This window comes from Equus przewalskii, chromosome 6 (assembly GCF_037783145.1).
Source record: "Equus przewalskii isolate Varuska chromosome 6, EquPr2, whole genome shotgun sequence".
NCBI classification, from domain to species: domain Eukaryota; kingdom Metazoa; phylum Chordata; class Mammalia; order Perissodactyla; family Equidae; genus Equus; species Equus przewalskii.
Window position 1 is genome coordinate 73,827,324 of NC_091836.1, and position 26,499 is coordinate 73,853,822.

Here is a 26,499-nt window from a genome sequence, read left to right on the forward strand (position 1 = left end):
AGTTTATTTTCAGAATTGTACAAACATCACCACAATTTAATTTTGAAAATCCCAATCACCCCAAAAAGAAATCTTGTGCCTGTTTAGAGACATTCTCTATTCCCACTCCCTATCCTAGGCAACCACTTATCTACTTTCTGTCTCCACAGATTTTCCAATCTGGATATTTCATAGAAATAGAATAAATAGTAGACGTCTTCTTTTGTGTCTGACTTCTTTGAGCATAATGTTTTTGAGATTCGTCCATGTTGTAGCACATATTAGTAGTGCTTCATTCCTTTTTACTGCTGAAAAGTCTGCTATTTTAGGTATATGAAACACCTTTTTTTTTGAAGATTAAAGGGTTAATATTTATCTGTCAAAAGCAGTAACCATTTTCTAGTGAAACTCTCATAGATTACTCTCATAGACAAAGTTCCTTTTCTCATCCTTCTCCAAGGGCCTGCATGCACAGTGTTGTATTTCCATCTGGCATTCTACTGCTTCTCTTCTTTAACTCCAATACTGTCATCTTGTCATTAACTGAGGACCATTGTTTCCTCTTTTTTTGGCTATTATGAATAATACTGTGATGAGCATTCACATACAAGATTTTGTGTAGACATATGTTTCAATTCTCTCGGGTAGATACCTAAGAATGGATCATATAATGACTCTATTTTCTAACATTTTAAGATAATGATAAACTATTTTCCAAAGCTGCTGAAATATTTACAAACCCACCATCAACATGTGATGGTTGTGATTTCTCCAGGATCTCCTCCACACTTACTCTTTGTCCTTTGAGTGTAGCCATTCTAATGGGTGTGAGTGGTGTGGTGGTTTTGATTTGCATTTCCTTAATGATTATTAACTGATGGTGTTGTGGTTGTATTTGTCTCATCTATTATTATTTTTTTTTTTTTTGAGGAAGATTTGCCCTGAGCTAACATCTGTGCCAGCCTTCCTCTACTTCGTCTGTGTGATGTCTCCACAGCATGGCTGATGAGTGGATTAGGTCCACACCTGGGATCCAACAGGTGAATCCTGGGGCTGCCAAAGCAGAGCATGTGGAAATTTAACCACCTGCTCAGAGGCCAGCCCCCCCTTTTTTTTTATTATTGAGTTTTAACAGTTATTTAGATCTTTTGGATATAAGTCCCTTATCAGATATGATTTGTAAATATTTTCTCCCAGTCTATGGGTTGTCTTTTTGATGAAGATTATTTTAGACTGGTTACTTCTAAAAACTGCAGATGGGAAGGAGGCCCTGAGGTGTAGAATTTACTTACCCTTTGTTAAGAGACATTTACATTGTAAAGGAAATCTCCATCTGCAAACGTGTCTCCCTCTCTGTACCAGAAAGAAGGAGGGATGACTTTATCTCTAGAAACTCTTAATCAATGCCAAAGGCAAGGACTTAAATCAGCATTTGTTTACTGTACTTGTGTGGTAATCTCCCATGATCAACTCCCCCTCCACTCCCAACATCCTCCTTTGTCTTTAGCTAAAAATAATATTTAAGGTGGTGGCTTCAGCCATTTGCTTAATACGGTTTGATTCTTATCTAAAAATTATAGGACCACTCAATAACCAGATCCCACCTGCACTGATACCATTTTAACAACTTTTTTTACATATTCTTTCCTTTGTCTTGTAAAGAGATAACTCGCATACCTATGCCTTAAATTTAGCCCTACTCTCAACCCATGCTTGTAGCAACAACTGCCCATGGGTCCCATCCCCATACTATTCCACACTATTCTCTAAATACAAGAACACTACTGCCAGACCTTGAGAGTCCAAGAAATCTTTCTTTCGACTCCTCGGCTCACCAACCCCACATCACTTCCACATCCTGATAATGTTTTACTTTTTGTTTTTATTTTTTTGCCGAGAAAGATTCACCCAGATCTAACATCTATTGCCAATCTTCCTCTGTTTTTTGTAGGTGTGATTAACTGCCACAGCATGGGCACTGACAGATGAGTGGTGTAGTTCTGCCCTCAGAACCAAACCCAGGCCACTGAAGCAGAGACTGAAGAAATTAACCAGGGGCCACCAGGGCTGGCACCCTTGGGGTGTTTTTTGAAGTACAAAGTACTTTAATTTTCATTGTCTAATTCATCTATTTTTTTCTCTTATTGCTCATACTTTTGGTGTTGTACTAAAATATCATTGCCTAATCCAAGTTCACCAAGATTTATATCTATGCTTTCTTATAAAGGTTTTACAGTTTAGTTAGGTCTTACATTTAGGTCTGTGAGCCATTTGAAGTAAACTTTTGTGGAATAGTGTATATATGCAGGGGCTTAATACACTTTTTTTCTTGTATATAGATAACAATTGTCCAGCAGAGTTTATTGAAGATTATTGATTTTCCTATAAATATTATTTATCAGAAAGCAATTGCCCATAAATGAATCACCGGGTCTTTATAATTCAGACATCCAAATTCAACAAGAGCTCATTAGCAAGCTAAAATCTTTCAAAAGGTCATCTCTAGTAGACATGTCATACCCTTAATTCTAAAATGCCAAAACAGAGTATCTCCAGCTGGTGACTACTTTATTTCGTATGTCAAATAAACAGTGATTTTTCCAAATCTGACCTAATCTCAGAGATTAGAGGAACCCTGGCTAAATCTTCACCTGTCCACTGGTGAGAATCACCAGGAGGTTTGTCCACTAGCACACTATTGTAATTGCAGCTGTCCCCATTGGGTAGTCTCCTTTAGCACTATGAAATGGGAAATGACAAGATAGTAAAGATCCTGCTCAATGTCTACCACGTATTCAGATATTATAGCAACAAAAACAATACAGCGTCATTTTTTATAACCTCTTTTTCCCCCTCAACAGCACATTTTGCTCAAAGCCCTTGCAGTTAAATTACTAACTCCAAGATTAAAATCCCAGCTGCTCAGAGATCCTGTTATCTCCAGACAAGGTTGAGCAAATGCAAGGGTGGGGCTGAGGCAACTGAGAATGGCTGGAGCAGCTCCCCATCTTTTTTTCTCTTTGTCTGCTTTAGTACACTAACCAGTTTCTGGGGTTGCTCAGGGCTCCGGGGCTTTTTATTTCCATCCCCTCATATAGCCCTGCATTTCTACTTCACATTCCTCAGAATCTTTGTTATCTCTTTGTCTTGTGGCCCTTTTTCCCCAGGGGACCAGTCATTTACATGCCTGTAATCACCAGAGGTATTAATATTTGTGTCCTTTACCTCCCTGATGTTCCCGGGCATAAACAGAGGAGTGGATAAGCCCTCTGGTCTTCCTTGAGGGCACAGAGATCTCAGCCCTACCCTTAGTCTTTAAAGCAGGGGAAATGTGAATAAAGAAGAGTCCAGGTATCTGTAGCATAGGGAGACAGTGTCTCTGTACCAGTGAGCAAGACACATTTATTTCTCTTCAGAGTCCTGCAGTTTATCAGCTGATTTTCCCAAAGCTTTGCCGCAGTTTTGGGAACAAATTAACCCTTCTGCCTAGAAGGGAGAGCAACAAACATACAAATAGATTATATGGGGCCCACAGAAGCCCAAATTGGGAATTCTTAGGTCATTTCTCCTGTCTCCTAAAGGAGAGAGCAAAAACCAAAAGCATTATTTTGGCTACTTTCTCCAACTTTTCTACCAGTTACCAGAAAACAACCATTTTCAAGTTTTTTAATGGGCAACGAAGTGGAGGAACATATATTACTCATGTTTGCTACTAGTTCCGATGGACTTTCCTCAAACACTAACTGGTCTATAAAGCCTTTGTCTTTCTCTTCCATCAAATCATGCATGTCACAAAATCCTATCCACATCACCAAAATTAATACATTTCTGTGTTCATAGTTTAATAGCTTTGTAGAGCTATATTTCACATATGATAAAAATTCACCCATTTAAATTGCACAATTTAATAGTTTCTTATATATTCACAGATTTGTGCAACTATCACCACATTTTGTGGCCTAGAATGTGACATGTCTTTGTAAATGTTCAATGTGGCCTTGAGGAGAATATTTATTGTGATGTTGGATAGAATATTCTACAAACGTCAATGAAATCAAGTTGATTGATGGTGCTCTTCAACTCCTGTATCCTCACTGATTTTCTGCCTTCTTGATGCATTATTGAAAGAGGGAAGTTCAAGTCCCTAATTGCAGTAGTGGAATTGTCCACATCTCCTTGCAGTTCTGGCAGTTTTGCCCATAAATTTTGACGCTGTGTCATTAGGTTTATACACATTAAGGATATTTATCTCTTTGAAGGATTGACCACTTATCATTACAAAATGGTTACTTTACTCCTGATCATTTTCCTTGGTCTGAAATCTGCTTTGTCTGAAATTAATATAGTTGATCCAACTTTCTTTTGGTTAGTTAGCATTGCATATATTTTCCATACCTTTACTTTTAACCTATAGGTGTCTGTATATTTAAAGTAGATTTCTTCTGCACAATATACAGCTGGGGCCTGGTTTTTTATCCACTTCAAAAATTTCTGTATTTTGTTTGGTGCATTTTGACAATTTACATTTAAAGTGAATATTGATATAGTTGGAATAACATCTACCATGTTTGCAACTGTTTTCATTCATTATATTTGTTCTTTCTTTATTTTTCCTTCCCTTTTCTGTTCTCTGCATTTAATTGAGGATTTGTTATCACTCCATTTTCTCTCCTCTCTTAGAATGTCAATTATACACCTTTAAAAATTTTTAATATTTGCTCTAGAGTTTTAACTATACATTTGCAACTAATATAAGCCAAATTAAAAATAACACTATATCGCTTCACAGGTAGTTCAGGTAACTTATAATGGAGTTTTTCCAATTATTCCCTCCCATCTCTTATATCCCTGCCATTCATTTCATTTATCCGTGTTCCATAATCAACAGTTACTATTATTACTGTGAGCAATGAGTTATCTACTAAGCTAATTAAGAACAAGAAAAAGAAACTATTTTATCTTCATTTAGTCTTTTCTGATATTCTTTCTTTATGTAGATTTGAGTCTCTGACCTATATAGCTCTCCTTCTTTCTGAAGAATTTCTTTTAATATTCCTGCAGGGCAAGACAGTTAAAGTTTCCAGCAGTGTCTGTTCTAAGAAGGTTGACAGTGGTTATGATTGTCTGTATTTGCCTGACTTAAACTTGCAATCTCATTTCTCTGAGGAATCAAAAGAAATTTATTGATTTTTGAGTTTTTTCAGTTTCTCTTACAGTAAGGATGGGAATAAAAACTTCCAAACTTTTTATATGACAGAACTGAAACCAAAATTATTGAATGTATTTTAATCCCAATTTTCCTGCTAAATACCCAGACTGCTTAATACGTATATTTAATCTATAGCTATATATATACCATAGATAGATGGATAACTTTATATAAATAGATATAGATAAATTTGAGCCATCATCATAAAATTTCTGTGGACAATGGATGAAATAAATCAATAAATTCCCATTAGTGGTTTACATATTTATTTTGTTTGAACTAAGATCTGATATCCAAATATAATGAATTTTAAAGTGCCATGGCTATAATTATCAGTTAAAGGGACAAACTATTAATTCCTCCAAGGAGACACTTTTTCCTGTATTATATATGCTCATTTTGGTCACTGAAATTTTATGCATACTCTTGGAACTAAACTATAAAATAAACTTCATATATGACCATGTATATACAGAAAACACTGAATGATAAAGAATGATAAAGTAGACCTATATCTTATCAAGAGTTTAGCTATATGTGTTTTTGTGGCTTTTATACCACGGTTCTTACAGAAAATTTTGATAGAAGTTTTAAAACTTAAAGGAAGGACAACAAAGACAAATGTGTAGGAATATAATGACTAACACATTATAATGTATTGAATTGTTGCTCTAAATTATAGATCAGCCCACATTTTATGTAAAGGGACAGACAGTAAGTGTTTTAAACTATTTTGATCATGTGCTCTTTGTCCCAATTATTCAACTTTGACACCACAGGGCAAAAGCTTCCACAGACAATACATAAATTAATGGACGTGGTGGTGCCCGAATAAACCTTTATTTACAGAAAGAGGCAGCAAGCTGGATTTAGCCTGTGTGCTATAGGTTGTCCCATGGGCCTGACAGATTCATATTCTGCCTGGTTGATCAAAAGTAGCATTAGGCTCCATAAGTGCAAAATAAGTGTAGCTATTTAATTAAGTAAGTTCAGGCTTTGGACCAGATTTATCACTTGGAGCCAAGGTCTTTATTTGTATACCAGATTGTATAGACCTTCCATCATTCGCTTTGTACTGTCCTTAATTTCCCGAGTTGACCAATGACCTTCACAGTGCCAAAAACCAGACCTTTCCTTATTGGATGTACCTGCTGGCTTTTCTAATTATGTTTTTCCTGGAAGACTTGTTATCCTTTTGTTTTTATGACATCACTCTATTCTGGATATATTTTCACTTTTCTCATCATGTCTATTCACTTCTTTGTGATGTTACCTCTACTTGGAAACCCTTGCCCTCTTACCTGGTAATATTATCATCACTCTTCAAGACTCAGTTCAGCCTTTTCTTGATATCTCCTCCAATATGCCTTAATTAAAATTTTTTCTCGAACACAGTGTTATTTTGGTGTTCCATAGTCATCTACACAATTTTTAAACTATATTACACTGAATTTTTCTACGTTATCTGGGATAAATGCTGAAATTTTTTTTACTTAATTCATTATTTGTCGCTTACTTTTTTAATATATTTTTGGTGTATATTTGACACAATAAATACTCTACGATATTAACTGATTCTCTTTTACTGATTTCAGTGATGGTGTGTTAATCACTGAGATATGAAATTATTGTAGGATGGTTTGGGTGGGAGAATAAGTGCAAAATGTCTAGATTTGGACATGTTGAGTAAAGAAATAGGATCTCCTAGTAGAAATAGCCAGTTGGGATCTCTATTTAGGCATTTGGAAAAATAGCTTTGCTAATTGATCTTCATATTTCCAATGCCTATCATTACATTGACACTGGTATATATGGAAGAAGATTTTGTTAACTATTGTGATAATTGCGTTTCATTCATTATCTCAATCTTACTCTGACACTATAAAGTATAAAAGCTATTTTACACATTTAACCAAAGATGAAACTCAAAATTTACAAAGTTAAAAATGAAACTCACCCTGCTATTAGTGATGAAAGCAGTATTTGAACTTGACTTTTCTCTCCCCAGAACTCTAGTTCTAAAATATCTGACAGAGCCATTCAAGATATACTCATTTAATAAATAGAAGAACTACATATTGTATGGAAACACAACTAGTTGTGATATAAGACATATAAAAGTTAATACATATATGGTCATCAACAAACCAGAATATGACTATAGCAGAAATTCATAAAAAGCCAAAGATTTGAGGAGCTAACTCATTTGAAAACACACAGATGTCCATTAAATATTTGAAAATTATATGCCAACCTTGGTCCAAAATCAACAATTTCCAACTCAGTGAACCCTCATCCCAGGAAATGATCTAAAAATAAAAGGATGTTTTGCACAGAGTATTTATAGATATGCCCAAAGTAGTTTCCTTTGTGATCCATGAATAATAAATTCATATTCTTAATTAAGAAGTGAATTATTTTCAGTTGCATCACTTAAGGGAAGTGATCAAAAAATTCATATCCTCTGAAGCTAACAGAAAGGGAACTGCGTTTAGATAAGCGGGATGGTCAGCGTCTTCCAGTTTTACTCAAGTCTGGAAATCATAGTCATAATGTCCCTTGGCTGCACCGATTGGACTTTTCTCTGGTAAAATAGAAGCAGTTCTTGCTTGCAGGTTTGCCAAAATCTTATAATGAAATTTATAAGGTATGAGGAGTTTGAAGGAGACTCAAAAAATCTACCAAAATATCTAAAAGAAGAAGAGATACAGGGGTATAAAATATAAAATATTTAGAGAAATAAGTTATAACATTCTTAAAGTGAATAATTAGTGAAAGACTGCTCTCATAGTGGACAATGTAGCATGGTACAGAGCATATATTCTAAAGCCAAAATCCCTGGGTTCAACTTCGACATGGCCACTTCCTAGCTGAGTTACCTTGTGCAACTTATATAACCCCTCTGAGTCTCGGTTTCCTCATTGATAAAATGAGAATAATAATAGCATCTATCTCACAGTATAGTTCTGTGGACTAAAGGAATAAATACATGTAAGAGGCTTAGTAAACAGACAAACACACACTGATCACTATTTGAATGTTAACTATTATTATTACTCTTATAATAAGTAAAAAAAACCCCTCAAAATAGTGGTTTTTTACTCCAGAATTTTTAAACAGAGCATATAACAATTCAAAATGAAAAAAATGCCTGTCTTTATAAACTGCATTGTCCAAAACATTGAGAAGTTTTAAATTGTTTCAATAATTAGCACACTCATTTCAGATTTGTAGATATCACAAAGTAATATTGATTAATATAGAATATGAAATAATGTCAGTAATAAATAACAATTATTGCCAACATTTAATGAAAGCTTCCCACGAAGAGGCATTACTTTATTTCTAAGGAAAGAAAGAGAGAATATAAAAAATTGAAAATAGAAAGAAAAAACAAATAAATGTGCAGCAACAAATATCCCTGCAAAAAGGCACAGCTGAATTGAGAAGCGGCATGTTGGGAACAAGGTTGCACCTATTGTTAATGAAACTTGACTTCCAAAAACAGATTCTATCAACACGTGTTTGTATTTAAATATTTTAATTTTCAGAAATTTCCTTGTTTGGGAAGAAGAGACCAACCACTCGGTCACGAATCTGCTTGGTCTTGACACCATACACCAGGGGATTGACTGTGGGAGGCACCAGAAGGTAAAAACTTGCAAAAATTATATGGATGCTTGGAGGTACCTTCTTGCCAATGCGGTGAGTTAGGAAGCTAAACAGTGCAGGTGTGTAGGAGACAAGTATAGTGCAGACATGGGCAGCACAGGTGCTCAGTGCTTTAGAGCGGGCATTCTGGGAGGAGAGCCGGAAGACTGACTGGAGGATTTTGATATAGGATGTGGCTATGAGCCCTAGGTCCAATACCATCACCGAAAGGGCTACAGAGATTCCATATGCTCTGTTAATGAGGGTGTTGGCACTGGCTAACTTCACAACAGCCATGTGCTCACAATAGGCATGATTAATGACATGTTTGGTGTAATATGGTAGCCTCTTAATGAGAAGAGGACAGGGCAGAACCATAAGTATAGCTCGGATCGTGCCAGCTAGACCCATTTTAATGACCATTGTTGTTGTCAGGACGGTGGTATAACGCAGTGGAATGCAAATAGCTACATAGCGGTCAAAGGCCATGGCAACTAGGAGGGCTGATTCAATTATGCAAAATGTGTGGATGAAATACATTTGTGCTAGGCAGATATTAAAGTCAAACCTGTGAGCATCCAACCAGAAGATGCCAAGCATCTTGGGGGCTGTGGAAGAGGCAAGAGCCATGTCATTCATTGCCAGCATGCAAAGGAAGAAATACATAGGCTGGTGTAGGCTTGGCTCTAATTTGATGGTAATGATGATTACACTGTTCCCCAGCAGGGTCAGGACAAACAGGAGGCACACAGGCAAGCCAATCCAGCAGTGAAAATCTTGCAAACCAGGAATACCAACCAGGAAGAAAGATGAAATGTAGTGATGCGTAGAATTGTCTGCCATGTTAAAACCAGTAAGTTGCACGCTCAGAGACAAAGTAGCCAGTCAAATCCCCTATGGGCAAAAGCAGGATGACAGAGTGATTTTTCTGTGGCCCTGCATGTGGGGATTCAGACAATTTAATAGCCCACTTGAAGGGCCGGCTCCTTCTAAACCTCTGTCAATCATCAGGTAAGCCGCTTCAACATTCTTAGTTTCAGCATCTTCACCTGCAAATGAGAAGACTGAGTTCATTTATTTAAGATTTTTTTTCTGAGTTTTGAAATTTTGTGAAATTCTGCTCTGTAATATTTATTTCCTAGTAGAGGATCAGTTAATAGTATAATAACCTCATCATTGTGTTAAAGCCAGTGTTGAATTTGTGCTAAAAATAGTTTTAGAAAAATAGTCAAGTTGTCTTTTCAAGGAAACTGGGATCAAGTAAGGATATACATGCATCAATACACTCACAATAATTAACAAGTATTTCAAAACACTATCATTATTTTAATAATACTCATATCCATAGACAGCATAACAAAGTCATCAGGAACTCAGAATAAGATCTCCTAATCCTAAAACACAAGTACAAAGCTCCTAAAAATTAAAAACAAATGCCTTATCATTAACAAATGTCAAATTTGTACTTATTTTAGATTGGCTCCTTAAGAAAATCTAAAGATGGACAGCATAACACAACCATACAAACAGAAAAAGATATGGAAGATTTTATTTCTTCAAGCTATCAAATGATTTAAAGTTGTTGCAAATAAGCACATCAGTTGCTAACAAGCTCAGTCTATTTTCTGCAAAGCCATGACTCCCTGCTGCAGACAGCCCTACCTCTGGTTCTGGCATCCATCTTGGCTAATGATGGTGAAGAGCAAAGTAAGTACAATTCAGTTCTTTTGTTTTTAAGAGCAAGAGTAGTTTCTCATGACTCTTGTTGTGAGCACCACCTTTAACTTTGATAACTGACTTCTATCCTTCCTAGCATTCTGTTTACATTTAGCATCACAATTCTGGAATAAGCATTCCACTCTTCTTACCATGCTTTTTAATTTATAATTGCTTTCTGCAACTCAACTTCTTCTCCAGAACGCCACTTATGTGAAAGCTCAAGATACATTGATAAGTATTCTTAATGGCAATGATTCCTTATGTGGATGTGTAAATAATATCTGTGTGGGGAAAAAACTGTCTGGTTGTGGTATCTGCATTCTACTATTAAATATATGCTACTCTGGACTTGTGTGAGTAAGTTTGTGAGGTGTTTCCTTGTAAAGAATTCAAAAATATCAAATCAGTCATAAAATATTTCAGAAAAAATCAGATAAATTTTAGCCACAGCATAGAACCTGAGTTGTGGAAATCACTACATGAGGAATGAAGCCTATAACCCCAGACAGATAAGAACTTAAGACAAAAATCTACAAATAATGAGCATTCAAAGTATGAAAGATTTTTAAGTATTTGTTCAAGTTTTGTTCTTCACAAATACTCAAATGATTGTTTTCCACTTGGAAATTTGGTTTGCCAGGTTCCATTCTTATATCTGCTTCTGGGAGAATCAAACAAACAAAAGGCTCACCCACCAGGAAATACAGATAGAAATTTTAGCTGGGAAACATTACTTATGATTACAAATAAGCATAACTGCTCATGGTAAATATATGTAATATTTAAAAATCATCTTATAGTTTTTAACAAATTTACTTATAAGATGGTAACATGTCTAATCTATACCGAAGGAGGAGAAGTAAAGTGATTTCCCTTTAAATGAGGAAAGCTTCCTGTCAGAGCCCTAGACTGTGACACATTCTAGGGGAGGAAGCGACAGAAAACTCTCTCCAAATCGTGGTCGGCTTGTACAGTCATGTTTCTCACCTGCAGAGTCTTCTCTGAGGCTCATTTTGAAAGAAATTTGGAGAAATCCATTTGTTTAAATAAGGTCATTCTTTATATTACCTTCAGCAGACAGTTTGCCAGGGCACTTGGAATACCTGCACAGACCTCTCCAATTTTCTGTTGGCACTATCATTCTATCTATTTCTGAACCATATAATTGCCTTCTTCCTTCAGACACCTTCGGGCTTTGATATTTTGCCTGGTTCTGAGTCAGTCAGCAAGGTCCCTTGCCTGGAATTTGCCACTTCAGAGTAGAGGATTCTATTGGGATACCATGGCATTTTCTATGTGGCTTTTCTGGAAGGCATTGCATATTTTATATTAAGATATCATAATAATAACACATAAAGTTACCCCCGAATAAATTCAGTTAAGTTCTCTCATTTTCTTCCATCCGATTGTGTCTTATTTGCTGGCAACAACAGCCTCCTAGCCATGAATTAGGAAATCTCAGAATTAGCCTTGCTTCCTCTATCTATTTATCTCTTCATTTAGTCAAGGAATCACTCAGTCTTTATTTCTATTTAAGCTCCTCTTCTGTCAGTTTCTTTCTCTGGACTGTGAAAACTCGAAAGAAGGTACTTAATCTCAGTAGATTCTGAGGGAAGATCAGATGTTTCTCCACATCCAGTACAATCTCTGAAGAATTTCACAGATTTTTATCTTACTCCCAAGGCTTCTGATCTTCTTGAGATGGTCAGTCTTTTCATCGTTATTGTCCACCCTTCATTTATTTCAACTGCTTACTTAGACTATGTTCTTTCGAAATTATTTCTGGTTATGAGTTACATAACAAGAAAGTCCTCTGTCATAGAAATTTCCAAGATGTTCTTCCATAAACAGTAAGATAGTGACTAGGAAAAATATATATATACTTGTATATATATTTAGGATTTTATTTGGTTCCTCTTCTCCATTACTGAATCAAATTACTCAAACACCCATCATCATGTCTCTTACAACATTATATATTTACAAATCTTCCTCTCCTACATCTGCTTTATCTTGAATTCTATCTCGCAAGTCATGATACATTGTAGACGATAATAAAACATAACTATTGTTCTCTGCAAATCCGCAAATGATCATTTTCTACTGCAGCATCTGGACCAATATGCATTTGTGGAAATGGTTAAAAAGTATGACAGTTGTTGCCATTGGAGCAGTAAGGACTGTGTTGGTAGTTGTGCTTGCTTTGTACTGGCCTATTGCAATGCTCAGGAGGCCCGTCTGTTTTGAAGGCTGATGGGTCTCTCAAGAGACAAGATTGAAGGTAAAAAAGGACTGAGCCAGGACTAAGCACAAAACAGTTAACATCGTCTTTCTAGAACAGTTATGTTAACATTGTAAACTCCTCAGATCTTGTATCTGGAAAGTACTCAAGTGTTTCTCCTTTGGAGAATACAGTCTTGAAAGACTGTTCCATGATGCCCAGGAAAAGGAGATGCCTGAGAAGACAATTGAAGATATAGTTCACTGTGGGGCCAGCCCAGTGGCACAGTGGTTAAGTGTGCACATTCCTCTTTGGCAGCCCGGGGTTTGTCAGCTTGGATCCTGGGTCCAGACATGGCACTGCTTGGCAGGCCATGCTGTGGTAGGCATCCCACATATAAAGTGGAGGAAGATAGGAACAAATGTGAGCTCAGGGCTGGTCTTCCTCAGCAAAAAGAGGAGGATTGGCAGCAGATGTTAGCTCAGGGCTAATTTTCCTAAAAAAAAAAAAAAAGAAGAGAACTTTAAAACAATTTTATTCATTTGGATCACTTCTATGTCTGTTAATCAAATTAAACTAAAAAATTATCTGTACAGATATTTAATGTTTTTTGGCTGATTTCTAGATACTTTATAACATTTGTTTCTGTTAAAATAGAATCTTATTTTTTTAATTATAATTTAAAATTATATATTTCTTAAATATATATATTTTTTAAGTTGTCTCCTCAAAAATAATTGTTAAACTCTCACATTAGTTACAACATTTTGACTATGCATGAATTGGTTTTGCTAAACAAGTTAACATATTACACATAAATGGCAGCTTAATTTCTTCTCATCCAATTCTTACATGTGCTATTTCTTTTATCTCTTTATAAGACTACCAAGTAGACTATTTCGGTATTTGAATACTAAACTTAAAACAAATGTATTTTACATATTGTTTATTATTGTGCTCTCTCAATCTCCAATATGTTAAGTTGATAGAAAGTTTTGTTCAAAATTCTGTATCGTTGCTAATTTTCTTGTTCTATCAATTACTGAGAGAAGAATGTTAAAATCTCCACTGATAATTGTTACCTTTTCTATTTCTCCCTTTATTTCTGTCTGTCTTAGTCCCATGAGTTATTGATTTTCCATTTGGATGATCCATCCATTGGTGTAATTGGAGTGTGAAGTCCCCCACTATTATTGTGCTATTGCCAATTTTCCCTTTTATGTATGTTAATAATTGCTTTATATACTTAGGTGCTCTTATGTTGGTGCATATATATGTGCAAGAGTTATATCTTCTTGCTGGATTATTCTCTGCACCATTATGTAGTGCCCTTCTTGGTCTCTTGTTACAGTTTTTGTTTTAAAGTCTATTTTTTCTGATACAAGTATTGCTCACCCAGCTTTCTTTTATTTGACATTTGCATGGCGTATCTTTTTCTGTCCCTTCACTTTCAGTTTGTGAGTGTCTTTAGTTCTAAAGTGTGTCTCTTGTATGCAGCATAAATATGGGTTTTGTTTTTATATCTAATCAGACACCCTATTCCTTTTGATTGGACCATTTAGTCCTTTGTCATTTAAAGTAGCTATTGATATGTATGTACTTACTGCCATTTTGTTATTTTTGTTTCTGGGCATTTTCTTCTTTCTTCTCTGTTCTTTTCTTCTCTTGCTCTCTCTTGTGGATTGATGGCTTTCTTTAGTATTATGTTTGGGTTCTTTTCTCATAGTTGTGTATTTATTATAGGTTTCTGGTTTGCAATTACCATGAGGTTCATACATAATAATCTATGCATATAGCAATCTATATTGAGTTGATAGTCTCTTTAGTTTGACTTCTTTCTAAAAGCTCCACTCTTTTACTCCCCTCTTCTCACATTTTATGTTTTTGATATCATATCTCACCTCTTATTTTTGTGTGTGTGTGTATCCATTACCTTCTTATCATTGAAATAGGTAATTTTAGTACTTTTGTCTTTTAACCTTCATATTATCTTCATAGGTGGTTGATCTGCTACCTTTATTGTACTTTTGCTTTTACCAGTGATTTTATTGTCCTTTTTTTTTTTTTGATAATTTTCTTGTTCCTATATGTGGTCTTCTCTTTCCCACTTAAATAAGTCCCTTCAGCATTTCTTGTAGAACTGGTTTCTTGGTGATAAGCCCCTTTAATTTTTGCTCATCTAGCAAACTCTCTATCTCTCTTTCCATCCTGAATGATAACCTTGCTGGGTAGAGTATTCTTGGCTGTAGGTTTTTTCCTTTCAACACTTTAAATATAACGTGGCACTCTCTCTTAGCCTGTAGGGTTCCCCTGAAAAGTCAGCTGATAGCTTTTGGGGTTTCCTTTGTATGTCACTTCTTGCCTTTCTCTTTCAGCTTTTAGGATTCATTCTTTATCTTTAATTTTAGACATTTTAATTATATTATTTCTTGGTGTGGGCCACTTTGGGTTTACCTCGTTTGATGCTCTCTGTGTTTCACGTAATTGCATGTTTGTTTCCTTCCTTAGATTAGGAATTTTTCAGCTATTACTTCTTCAAATAGATTCTCTGGCCCTTTGCCTCTCTCTTCTTCTGGGACATCTATGATATGAATGTTAGTGCTCTTGATATTGTCCCAAAGTTACCTTAAACTGTTCTTGTTCTGTTTAATTCTTTTTTCTTTTATCTTTTCAGCTGGGATGTTTTCCTCTAGTCTGCCATCCAGTTTGCTGATCCCTCTTCTGTATCATGTACTCTGCTATTGAGTCACTGTAGTGAATTTTTCATTTCCAGTATTGTATTCCTCATTTCTGATTGGTTCTTTTTTATATTTTCCAATTCTTTGTTGATGTTCTCACTGTTTTCACTCAGTCTTCTCCCAAGGTCATTGAGCATCCTTATGACCTTCTGTTTGAATTCTTTGTCAGGTAGATAGTTTATTTCAGTTTCATTTAGTTCTTTTTCTTGGATTTTGTCTTGTTCTCTTACTTAGAACACATTTCTTTGTCTCCTCATTTTGCCTCTTTTCCTGTGCTTCTACTTATGTATAATGTGGGTCAGCTATGTCTCCTGATCTTGGAGAAGTGGCCTTATGTAAGTGATGCATTTTGAGGCTTAACAGTATGATTCCCTCTCATCACCAGTCCAAATGTTCCAGGAGTGACCCCTGTGTGGGCTCCATGTGTCCTTCTGCTGAAGCAGGATTGCTTTTGCTGCAGGTACCCAGGGAGTCTAGGCTTCCCTCTGGCTGGCTGTTTGTAAATCAGGTTTGATAAGCCCCAGCAGAGTTGGCTTCAAGGTCTAATAACACACTACTACTGCAGTTTTTCTGTTAAGTGAGTAGGTACTCAGTGTGGCTGGTTCTTAGGCTGTGGGGCTGACAATTGCTGTAGGCCTTAGTCCTGCAAGGCTGTTATCATCTCTCTTAGGATCACAGCTGAGTGGAGCTGGCCCCAGGCACAGGAGCACCTAATGGTTACAGGCTTTGGGAAGTGTGGCCAATCCCTTTTGTGACTGTTTGAGAAGCACAAGTCTGCTGCCAATGATAAGCCCCACCCTCCAAAAGTCCATAGACACCATCAACACACTCCTGGCCCATGCACACCCCCTGACCCCTGGAGCATACCCAGTCACCCCACTGCAGAGGCCCCCACACTCTCCACCAACGCCCACTACACTCCACCTACTCTTCATGCTGGTCCTGCCCCACCAAAGCAGACACATCTGTCTGCCTGGAGAGGATCAAGGCACCCTATCTATGTAGGCCAACAAGTAGCCTGAGGGCTTATTGTTGGCTAGGGCCAGTCCCTAGAGAGGGCTGCCCACGCTGGCTGAACTGGATTAAATTGATGCACTAGTGGCTGTGGCAGATCCCTGGGCTAACAGGCCAGGAGAATAACTCCAATGGCATCTGCCAGAATCTGTGTCATCATGCCTGTACTAGGTCACAATGCTGGTTTCTGCCAATGTCTCAGGCCCCAGAGAGGTCTCACCCCTCACTGAGATACACCCAGAGCCTACTAGGTGAATCTCTTTTCACCAAAGGACTGTGCATCTTTCTTTCTGTTGATTTTAGGTTGCTTTCTGAGACAGGTGAATTTATATGTGGGCCCTTTAACAGCTGGGTTTTTCTGCTCATGTCTGGTAACTGTTCTGGGGTTATTCCTTGTTGTAGCTAGTAGCCAGTGAAGGAAGATATAATGACACTCATCTTAGTTGTGCTGAACCCAAAGTATGCTTTTAGTGGCATTGCGCCCCTGCTCAGGTCCCCCTCTCCTCCAGGGAAAGCTATATACCTTAGAGTTGTCCCCGCTGGCTGGCTGTGAAGCCCCATGGCTTGCAAAGGTGGCTTTTTTCTCTTCAGAAAGCAATTTCTTCCTGTTCCACCTCAATCAGGACTGTCCCTTGTTTTGGGGATACTTTATCTAGTTGTCAGTTCTCTCTCAGGGGTAATTTTTCCAAAAATAGCTGTAATCTAGTTGTGTTCATGGGAGGAGGTGAATTTAGAGGCTGCCTATGCTGACATCTTGATGAGATCTCACTATTTTCTTATTTCTCTATATGTCTATAACCAACATTAAATTGTAAAAAAATGGTAGGATAGTCTAGAAGGAAAAAGATGATCTGTTTAAGAAACATTTCTGAGTCTATTAAATCTCTGCTTGAAAAAAGTCTGAACTCCTCTCTCACAATATGTGCTAAATTAGTTCCAGACGCACTGCAAAGATAAATATAACAGGTGAAATAGATAAATAAAATTTTTAGAGGAAAATATAAGAAATCTTGTAGGATACCATATTTCTATCATAGGATACAGACAACATTAACCACAAAAGAAAAAAACAATAATTGGAACCATATCAAAATTAAATTTCTGTCATCAAGACATAATGAACAGAGTGATAGGCAATTCATGGTTTGTAAAAATATTTCTAATATGTATATCCAAAAAAGACACATATCCTGAATATAATAAGGAGAGAAAAATTTTAAATCAATAAAGAAAATGGATAATATAATTGAAAAGTCAGCCCAAGTTGTAAATGCGGGACAATATAGGTACTCAATAATGATGAAGAGAGACAAACTAAATTTTGTATTTGATTTCAACTTAGCTAGGATATTGAGTGTGAACATTTGGCAATAAAAAATGAGGAAAATTTCATCTAAAATATCCATGTGTCTTAAATAAGCACTATTCATGTGCAAAACTTCAGCAGAAATTTATTTTCTTCTGTACGAACATCAATTCCCTCCACCCTAATAGTAAATACAACTACTACTAACTACTACTACTGCTACTACTGCCACTGCTACTGCTACTACACACTCATCTTCAGTCTAAAACACATGCATACCATAGAGATGTTGCGGGTTCAGTTCCAGCCCACCGCAGTAAAGCGAGTATCACAATAAAGTTATCGCTCAAAGTTTTTGTTTTCCTAGTGCATATAAAAATTATGTTTAGGGGCCAGCCCCATGGTGTAGTGTTTAAGTTTGGTGCTCTCTGCCTCAGTGGCCCAAGTTTTTGGGTTTGGATCTTGGGCGCAGACCTATATCACTTATCAACCATGCTGTGGCAGTGATCCACATAGAAAGTGGAGGAAGATTGGCACAGATGTTAGCTCAGGACTAGTCTTCTTCAGCATAAAAAAACCCACATATGTTTACACTATTCTGTTGTTTATTGTGTACAATAGCATTATGTCTAAAAAAAGCAATGCACATAACAGTTAAAAAAGTACTTTATTGCTAAAAAATGCTAAGCATCCTCTGAGCCTTCAATGAGTCATAATCTTGCTGGGAAGTCTTATAAAAAATGCAATGTCTGCACAGCACAATAAAGTGATGCACAATAAAATGAGATATGCTTGTGGTCTCCCTCAAAGTCCCTTTCCTCACTCAAAAATCACTACATGTCTGAATATCTTTTGTATATTTTTCTTTAATCTGGATGTTCCTAATGTTTGTCGTGTGCTATTATTCCTATAAATATTCTTTCTTGTGCTTTTTCTTATTACATTCCCATATCATTTTCCTAACTTTAATTCTCTTTAACATTGTCATGTCAAATTCAAAGGATCTCAATTCCAAGTTTGTTAAAGGTTTTGTCCCGTGACTCACATTCTATAATTCCATTTGAATTCCTGTTATTCTTTGAATGACTTCAAAATTTGCACACATTAAATTGTTTTCATCATGTTAACCTGTCTATTTTACTACTCACTTGTTCCAGTTACAATTCCCACTACATTTTTGTGATCACACTGACTTCCCTGTCATCTGACAACCTCATCTCATCCTCTTTCCTCATCTAGCATTCATTCCTTGGCCCACTTAGTCAATCACACCCATTTTTTGCAAGAACTGCAAAACTGCTCTTGCAAAGGTAACAATGGCTGCTAAATTGGAAAGGCATTTTCTTACTTTTTTTAATACTTCTTACTTAATGTTTCTTTGTAATTATTTATTTATTCACATATCAGTTTATAGTTACTTTACAACATGAGCTTGTAAGTAAATAAATTGAATTATGAAATATATCAATAAATTTTGAATGACTGATAGCTCTCTTTAGTCCTCATGAGCAGAACATCACAGATTCTCATTCTATTCTTCAAGCTACATTATCTTCACAAACAGTAGGTTTACCTTCATATGACACTTACCAAAGTACTGATTTCTTCAAATGTTAGAATAGGTCCTTTTAAAATTATTTTTATGCTAAATTAAATAATATGATCTCTAACAAGTATTCTACTCTTGAATTTATTTGCTGCCTTCTCTCTGGTTTCAATATTCTCCTTTCTTCTAAATATATAGTAGAGTTTGTTTATTTACAAGTCTACCTAGAGAAGAAATTAGTAGCTATACTATTAAAATGTGTATTTTGCACTGAAAAGTGAATCCGCATTTATGAAAAATATTTCCCAGTCACACTCCATTAATTCAGCCGTGACCATGACTAGTTATTTCACCAATGGAATGAGTAGAAATAATGTATGTTTCTTTCAGGTAATACTTTTTAAAAGAGGCTAAGATTTCTCCACATATTTTTCTCTTATCGGCATGCTGAAAACTGATTATTTTAATTTCTGTTAGCATGGCAGGTCCACATGAAAGAAGGAGCGTTTTCCCAAGTTAAAACATGTAGGAATACCTACATTCTATTACGTTTGTGATAAATTATTCAAAGCCAATGTAATAAGTGTTTATTATTAATAGTAGCTAATACTAGCTTAAACAAGAGATTTTTTCCAATATTATTTCATCAGTTTTTATTAATCTCTTAGCTGAGACATTTCAGATCACAATAAAGTGCAACAGAGTGTCCACAAATTCATCATTCACTTTACCTTAGCCAGTGTCTGATTTCAGACACTTATTGTTAGCATATGAGAGTGTTGATTATAAGGTGTAAATTGTGCATGGATAAAAATGATGTGGAAGAATGCTTTCCAAAGGGGTTTTCTAATGTATAGAAAAAATCAAAGCCCATAGCTTACTTTTGGAAGACAAAGGAGACATGAAGCAAGCCTGCGGGAAGGACATGTCCAGAGTGGCATCAGTGACTCATGGAACACCTGCACTATTGATACCGGCTCAACACAAGGGTGACATAAGGGAAGCCATATTGTAGAAAGAAACCGTATCATAACTTTAAATGATCTCTGATTAAGTATCCCAGGCAGGCTCTGTAGATTTTATGGCCCCTCCCAGCTGCAATAAAATGATAACTTTGTTCTTTTGAGTTCTCTTGGAATGTGATGACCTCCGGGCCTATGCTGATAGCTATCACCAATGATAACTGAAGGATCAGGGTGTAGGGCAGCTGCTCTGATCTCTGATGTATATCCAGTAAAACAAAGTACTTTCAGGAACTGGGACCAGATGTCTGCCCCCACCCAGAGACCAGCTGCCTCCCCTACCTGGAGACCAACCTCTTATATAACTGGCCTATAGTCTTTGTTCTGTAAGATGATTCTTTTGGGCATTAGTTAACCATTTTCCCTCTTGCTAGAAAGCTGTAATAAAGAAACACTTTCTCTCCTACCACCTTGCCTCTTGACTATTGACATGTCTTGCAGTGAGCAGAGGACCCCCCACGGACAGTAACACTGTGATACACTTCCCAAGACCCTTGTAGTGAACAGAGATCATCTGTTTCTCTTCTGGAGAATGCAGCCTTTCAAGGCAATTCCATGGTGCCCACTGATACTGAGATACCAAGGAAATGTGTGCAAACAGAAAACGATTTGTGAGAAATCCAAAAGGGAATGGTTAATATGCCAACTGAAATTAAATACCAAAACTGAATGCTTACAATCTTTGAATTTCTACTTAGGGCCCTGGACAAGAATAAAGGAATAGACTGCAAAACATAAAGATGTATTTCAAACACCCTATCGTCTTCATTGATCTATGCCCTTAGTTTACTCTATTGGACCCACTATTTTGTTTTCAGCCTTTTTGTGTTTTTATCTCCATTTTTTTTACCTGTGTTTAACTGTTTTTCAGCTAAACACGAGCAAATTGATGTGTGTTAGTGGTTTCTTCATATTTACTGGTTGATTACTATGTCTGAAAAAAAACTCTTACCTTCAGGAGTTAAAACATTAATACTTAACTCATATATTGCATACCAAGTTCCAAAATCAGTTCTAAGCACATTTTGTGCTGAATCATTTAATTCTTGTATTAATCTTCAGAATTACATCTTTATAATGTCTTACTTTTAGATGAGAGAACTGAGGCACATACTAGTTTAAGAACAGGTCTAAAGAGATACAATTAGGAAATAGTGGTGCCAGATTTTAAACCCAAGCATTCTGTCGAAACAGACTGCACTCTGAGCCACAATGCAATGTTGCTTTACCCACATGAAGTATTGCTCCTGGGAATAATTGTGGATGTTCTGTTCAATGGATGATATGGATCACGGGCCTTGTTAAAGTCATGCGTATAAAATGAATGCAATCTTTACTTCTTAAGTCCATTATGGTAACATTAAGTTGGGTAAATTGTATGGACATGTTAGGAATTGATTGGAATCACAGTGTTTTGGTCAATTAGTGTTTTTCTGGAAAGAAATTTCTCTTGGTTATGATTCAATCTTTTTGGTTTTGCCATAAGTCACCATGTAATTTTTCCAGATTATGTTGTGAGCTACAGAAAGATATTATTGGCCTTACTCGAAGTCTAACTGAAGCCAGTTTCCTGAAGTTATGGCTCATGAACACATACTTTAAGCAATGAAAACTAGGATTAAAGTTTGATTAAAGCATAGTAGTTCATAGAAATAAAAGCTTGTGGGTACAGTGAAATGGCAAAAATTATTGTCAAAATTCCACCTGACCAAATGAAGTGAGCATTTTTATATTATTATAATACTTGTTTAGTTATTTCACATTTGGAGATATGATGTAAAATAATACTAAGTAATTGAAGATTATATTACATTTAAAATAAAATAAAAATAATTGGTGAAACATATTAAACGTTGTCTGCGTAGCACTCTTTGATAATGTTCTGATTTGGTTTTATTTCAAACAGAAGTGAACTGAAAACATACATTTTTTAAGAAGTAAATGTGGAGCATCAAATATTCCTGCTATGAGGAATAAAAGAATGCAGGATGAACAGCTGGAGACTAGAATTATTTGTCAACGCAGTCATGACTTTAAGAAACATACTGATTTGCACTGGTGTTTACATATTTTAACTTTCAGAAATTTTCTTATTTGGGAAGAAAAGATCCACCACTCTGTCACGAATTTGCTTGGTCTTGACACCATATACCAGAGGATTGACTGTGGGAGGCACCAAAAGGTACAAACTTGCAAAAATTATGTGGATGCTTGGAGGTACCTTCTTGCCAATGCGGTGAGTTAGGAAGCTGAACAGTGCAGGTGTGTAGGAGACAAGTATAGTGCAGACATGGGCAGCACAGGTGCTCAGTGCCTTAGAGCGGGCATTCTGGGAGGAGAGCCGGAAGACTGCCTGGAGGATTTTGATATAAGATATGGCTATAAGCCCTAGGTCCAAAACCATCACTGATAGGGCCACAGAGATTCCATAAACTCTGTTAACATGTGTGTTGGCACTGGCTAACTTCACAACAGCCATGTGCTCACAATAGGCATGATTGATAACATACTTGGTATAATATGGTAGCCTTTTAATAAGAAGAGGACCTGGGAAAACCAGAAGGGTAGCTCGGGTCAGACCAGCTAGACTCATTTTAATGCCCATTGATGTTGTCAGGATGGTGGGATAACGCAGTGGAATGCAAATAGCTACATAGTGGTCAAAAGCCATGGCAACTAGGAGGGCTGACTCAATTATGCAAAATGTGTGGATGAAATACAACTGTACTAGGCAGATATTAAAGTTAATCCAATGTGCATCCAACCAGAAGATGTCAAGCATCTTGGGGGCTGAGGAAGAAGCAAGAGCCAAGTCATTCATTGCCAGCATGCAAAGGAAGAAATACATAGGCTTGCGTAGGCTTGGCTCTAGTTTGATGATAATGATGATTACGCTGTTCCCCAGCAGGGTCAGGGCAAACAGGAGTCACACAGGCAAGCCAATCCAGCAGTGAAAATCTTGCAAACCAGGAATACCCACTAGGAAGAACGATGAGATGGAGTGATGTGTAGCATTTTCTGTCATGTTAAAACTGGAGAATTCGCATGCTCAGATACACTGTAGCCAGGCTAATCCCCTTTGGGCAGAAAGCAGGATGACAGATTCTTCCATGGTCCTCTATGTGTAGATTTCAGACACTCTACAGTAGCCTCTCTGAAGAGTTGCCTTTTCTCTAAAATTTCTGTAATACCTTGGCTAAATCACTTCACCATTTTGAATCCATTATCTTCATCTGTAAATAAAACGATTGAATTAAATTCTTTTAAAATTTTACCCTCTCTGCGCAGTTTTATTCTACTCTACTCTTTCATTTTTTATTATCTACTAAGTAAGCAGGTGGTGATAAAATTTCCACTTCTTTGTGCCTAAGATTTTTCAGGGTTGTGTGATTTAGACAGGCTTAAGGCAAAGGCCATTGTTCTCAGGGAATTTTTGATCAAGTGTGGACATGTATACAGAAATACACACACACACACACACACATTACAGGTACACACACAATAACTAGCAGGTTATACAAAAGGCAATTGGTGGGACCACCCCATGACCAAGTAGTCAAGTTCTCATGCTCTGATTCAGCGACCCAGGATTTTGCTGGTTCTGATTCTGGGCATGGACCTAGCACCACTCATCAAGCCGTGCTGAGGCGGTGTCCCACATAGCAGAGCCAGAAGGACCGACAGCTAGAACATACAGCTGTGTACTGAGGGGCTTTCTAGAGAAGAAGTAAATAAAAAAAAACAAGATTGGCGACAGATGTTAGCTCAGGTGCCAATCTTTAAAAAAGAAAAAAAAAAGGCAATTGTAACTTTAACAATATGCTAGTGCATAGACGACAAATAATCAGGGATGCAGAATATGAAATCCAAGGAGCTTTAATGTAAGCAAAATTCTTGTGAACACTAAAAGTAATAAACTTCTACCCTCACCCCTTATTAATGTATTCTTATTTCGGAAGAGGTCTTAAAAGATAATCAGAAGATGAAGAGGATATTAGAAGCTTGTCTTTAAAGGGACAAACATCACTTGAAAACCGTAGAACAATGCAAATCAGCCTTTAGAATTTTAAATGCATATTCTCTAGATATAGGTGTTTTGCAGTGATTATATCTTCACAACTTGGGCTTTCTATGTAATTCAAAGACAAGTACTACCTATGTGACTACATTTGTCAACCCATCCAATTTTATTAAGTATATACTATATTTCAAGTAATAAGGATGAACTGGATTTTCTGAGCCATTCAAGAAACATTAACTTTATTCAACAGCCTGTGAAGTTACTATACATAATTTGTTTTTAAAAGATTTACATTTAAACTAATTTAGCATTTTAAGTAATGAAAACAAAAATTAGCAAGTGAGTTAGCTACCCCGCCAAAAAATGTTTTTGAAAATTTTACCACCTCATTCTTTGAGATAATTCAAACGTTGCTGTAAATGAACACATTTGCAGCTAATGGGATAATGTAAGCCCGATTGGTGTTCTGCATACTCCTGAGTCCTCACCTCGCTTCTGGCTTTAGTATTCATCCTGCCTAACGGCAGTGGAGAGCAGAGCAACTACAGTCCGGTCCTCTAGGTCTCAGTACCACAAGTATCTTCCTAGGAGTCTTGCTCTGACCTTGTCCTTTTGTTCTCATAATTGCTTTCTAACCTTCCTAGTATCCCATTTCCTCCTAGTATCATAATTTTAGAATGTGCAATCCATTTTTCATAACACATCTTTTTAAAAAAATTCTAGTTGCTCCCAATATCTAGATTCCTGCTCCTGAACTCCACTGATATAAAAGCCCAATAAATAATAATAAATACTCCTATTGACAACGTCTCTGTTTGAATTTCCAAATAGTATCTGTGTAGATAAAAACTTTCTGGTTATGACATGTACATTCTCCTATTAAAATATGCTACTCTGGGCCTAAGAGACTAAGTGTCGGAGATATTTCCTTGCTGAAAACTGAGAATTCAAATTTGAATTACTTATTAAAAATATTTCAGTAGACTTCAGATTTTAAAGCTTATCCAATATACTGAAACTCTGAGTTAGGGAATGGCTGCATCACAGGTGAGCCCTATAACCCCAGACAGATAAGAACTTGAAGAAAGAAACTAGGAGTTCTAAATATTTAAAATATGAAAGATTTTTAGTTTAATGAAAAGACTGCTTGATGTCTTTCTAGGTTTGTCCATGTTCCACGATTTTTCCTCTTTTTGGAAGAACCAAAAATTTAAGAGACTGGCAGAGAACAAGGTGTGCAGCAGGCAAAACAATACACTTGGAGCTATAAATACGACTTCTGTCTAAGACAACTACCTAGGATAGGATACATCCACATACTGATTAACAAATGCACGTCTTTAATTTTAGATAATACCAAGAGAAAGATGTTAAGTAGCTTTGACTTAAAGAGGGACCAGGCTCCCTTCAGTGTACTAGAATGTGGAACACAAGGAATTGCAGAGAACAATTCCAAGAGCATGGCCTTCTAAAGAGTCTTCTCAATCTCCTCTTAGTCTGTTTTGAACAAAATCTATTAGATTGTTCATTACTTTATTCAGCAGAAAGATTGCCAAGGAAGTCAGAACACCTGCCTACACTCCTACACTCTCCAAGCTTCCTGTTGGTCTGTCATTGTATCTGCTTCTGAAACATACAGATCCAGTGCTCCTTCTGCCACCAGGGCTTTGGCATTTAAGCTGCATTTGCGTCAGTTAGCAGAGTCCTTTGCCTGGAATTTACTACTTCAGAGAGCATGATGCTAACAGAACATGTGATGCTTTCCATACTCTCTGTTATGAATTAAATATATATGTTTATACAATGTCTTAATCTCACTTCAAGATATCCCAAACAATACTCACTACTCTTCTTCAAAGCTCCCCTACCATCTGATTGTATCTTATTTGCTGGCAACAACAGTCAGTCATTTAGATCAAAAATCTCAGAGTTATCCTTGACTTTTCCATCTCTGCAACTTTAATAGCGCAAGCAAGCAGCCATTAAATCTTGATAAATTGAATTATTTGATATCCATCAAATATAGCATATCTTATCCATCTCCATCTGCTTTAGCTATGATATTCTGTAACC

At 36.5% G+C, this 26,499-nt stretch overlaps 2 protein-coding genes across 2 annotated transcripts; both read right to left on the minus strand.

Moving 5' to 3' along the window:
- Positions 1–8,709: 8,709 nt before the first annotated feature.
- On the minus strand, positions 8,710–10,641 carry LOC103554161 (olfactory receptor 52P1-like). The gene is made up of 2 exons (XM_008525071.2): positions 10,502–10,641; positions 8,710–9,888 (listed from the first exon to the last, which is right to left on the minus strand). The coding sequence occupies exon 2, from the start codon at positions 9,680–9,682 to the stop codon at positions 8,729–8,731; it is 954 nt and encodes a 317-aa protein (XP_008523293.2). The 5' UTR covers positions 9,683–9,888; positions 10,502–10,641; the 3' UTR covers positions 8,710–8,728.
- An 11,835-nt stretch (positions 10,642–22,476) lies between these two features.
- Positions 22,477–23,430, minus strand: LOC103554168 (olfactory receptor 52P1-like). Its single transcript, XM_008525085.2, is given in 1 exon segment — positions 22,477–23,430. A coding segment is annotated over 1 exon segment (954 nt).
- Between the last annotated feature and the right edge of the window lie 3,069 nt (positions 23,431–26,499).

Bases quoted from the DNA above. Each gene is read 5' to 3' on its own strand.
- LOC103554161 (XM_008525071.2), bottom strand. From the start codon at position 9,682: ATGGCAGACAATTCTACGCATCACTACATTTCATCTTTCTTCCTGGTT.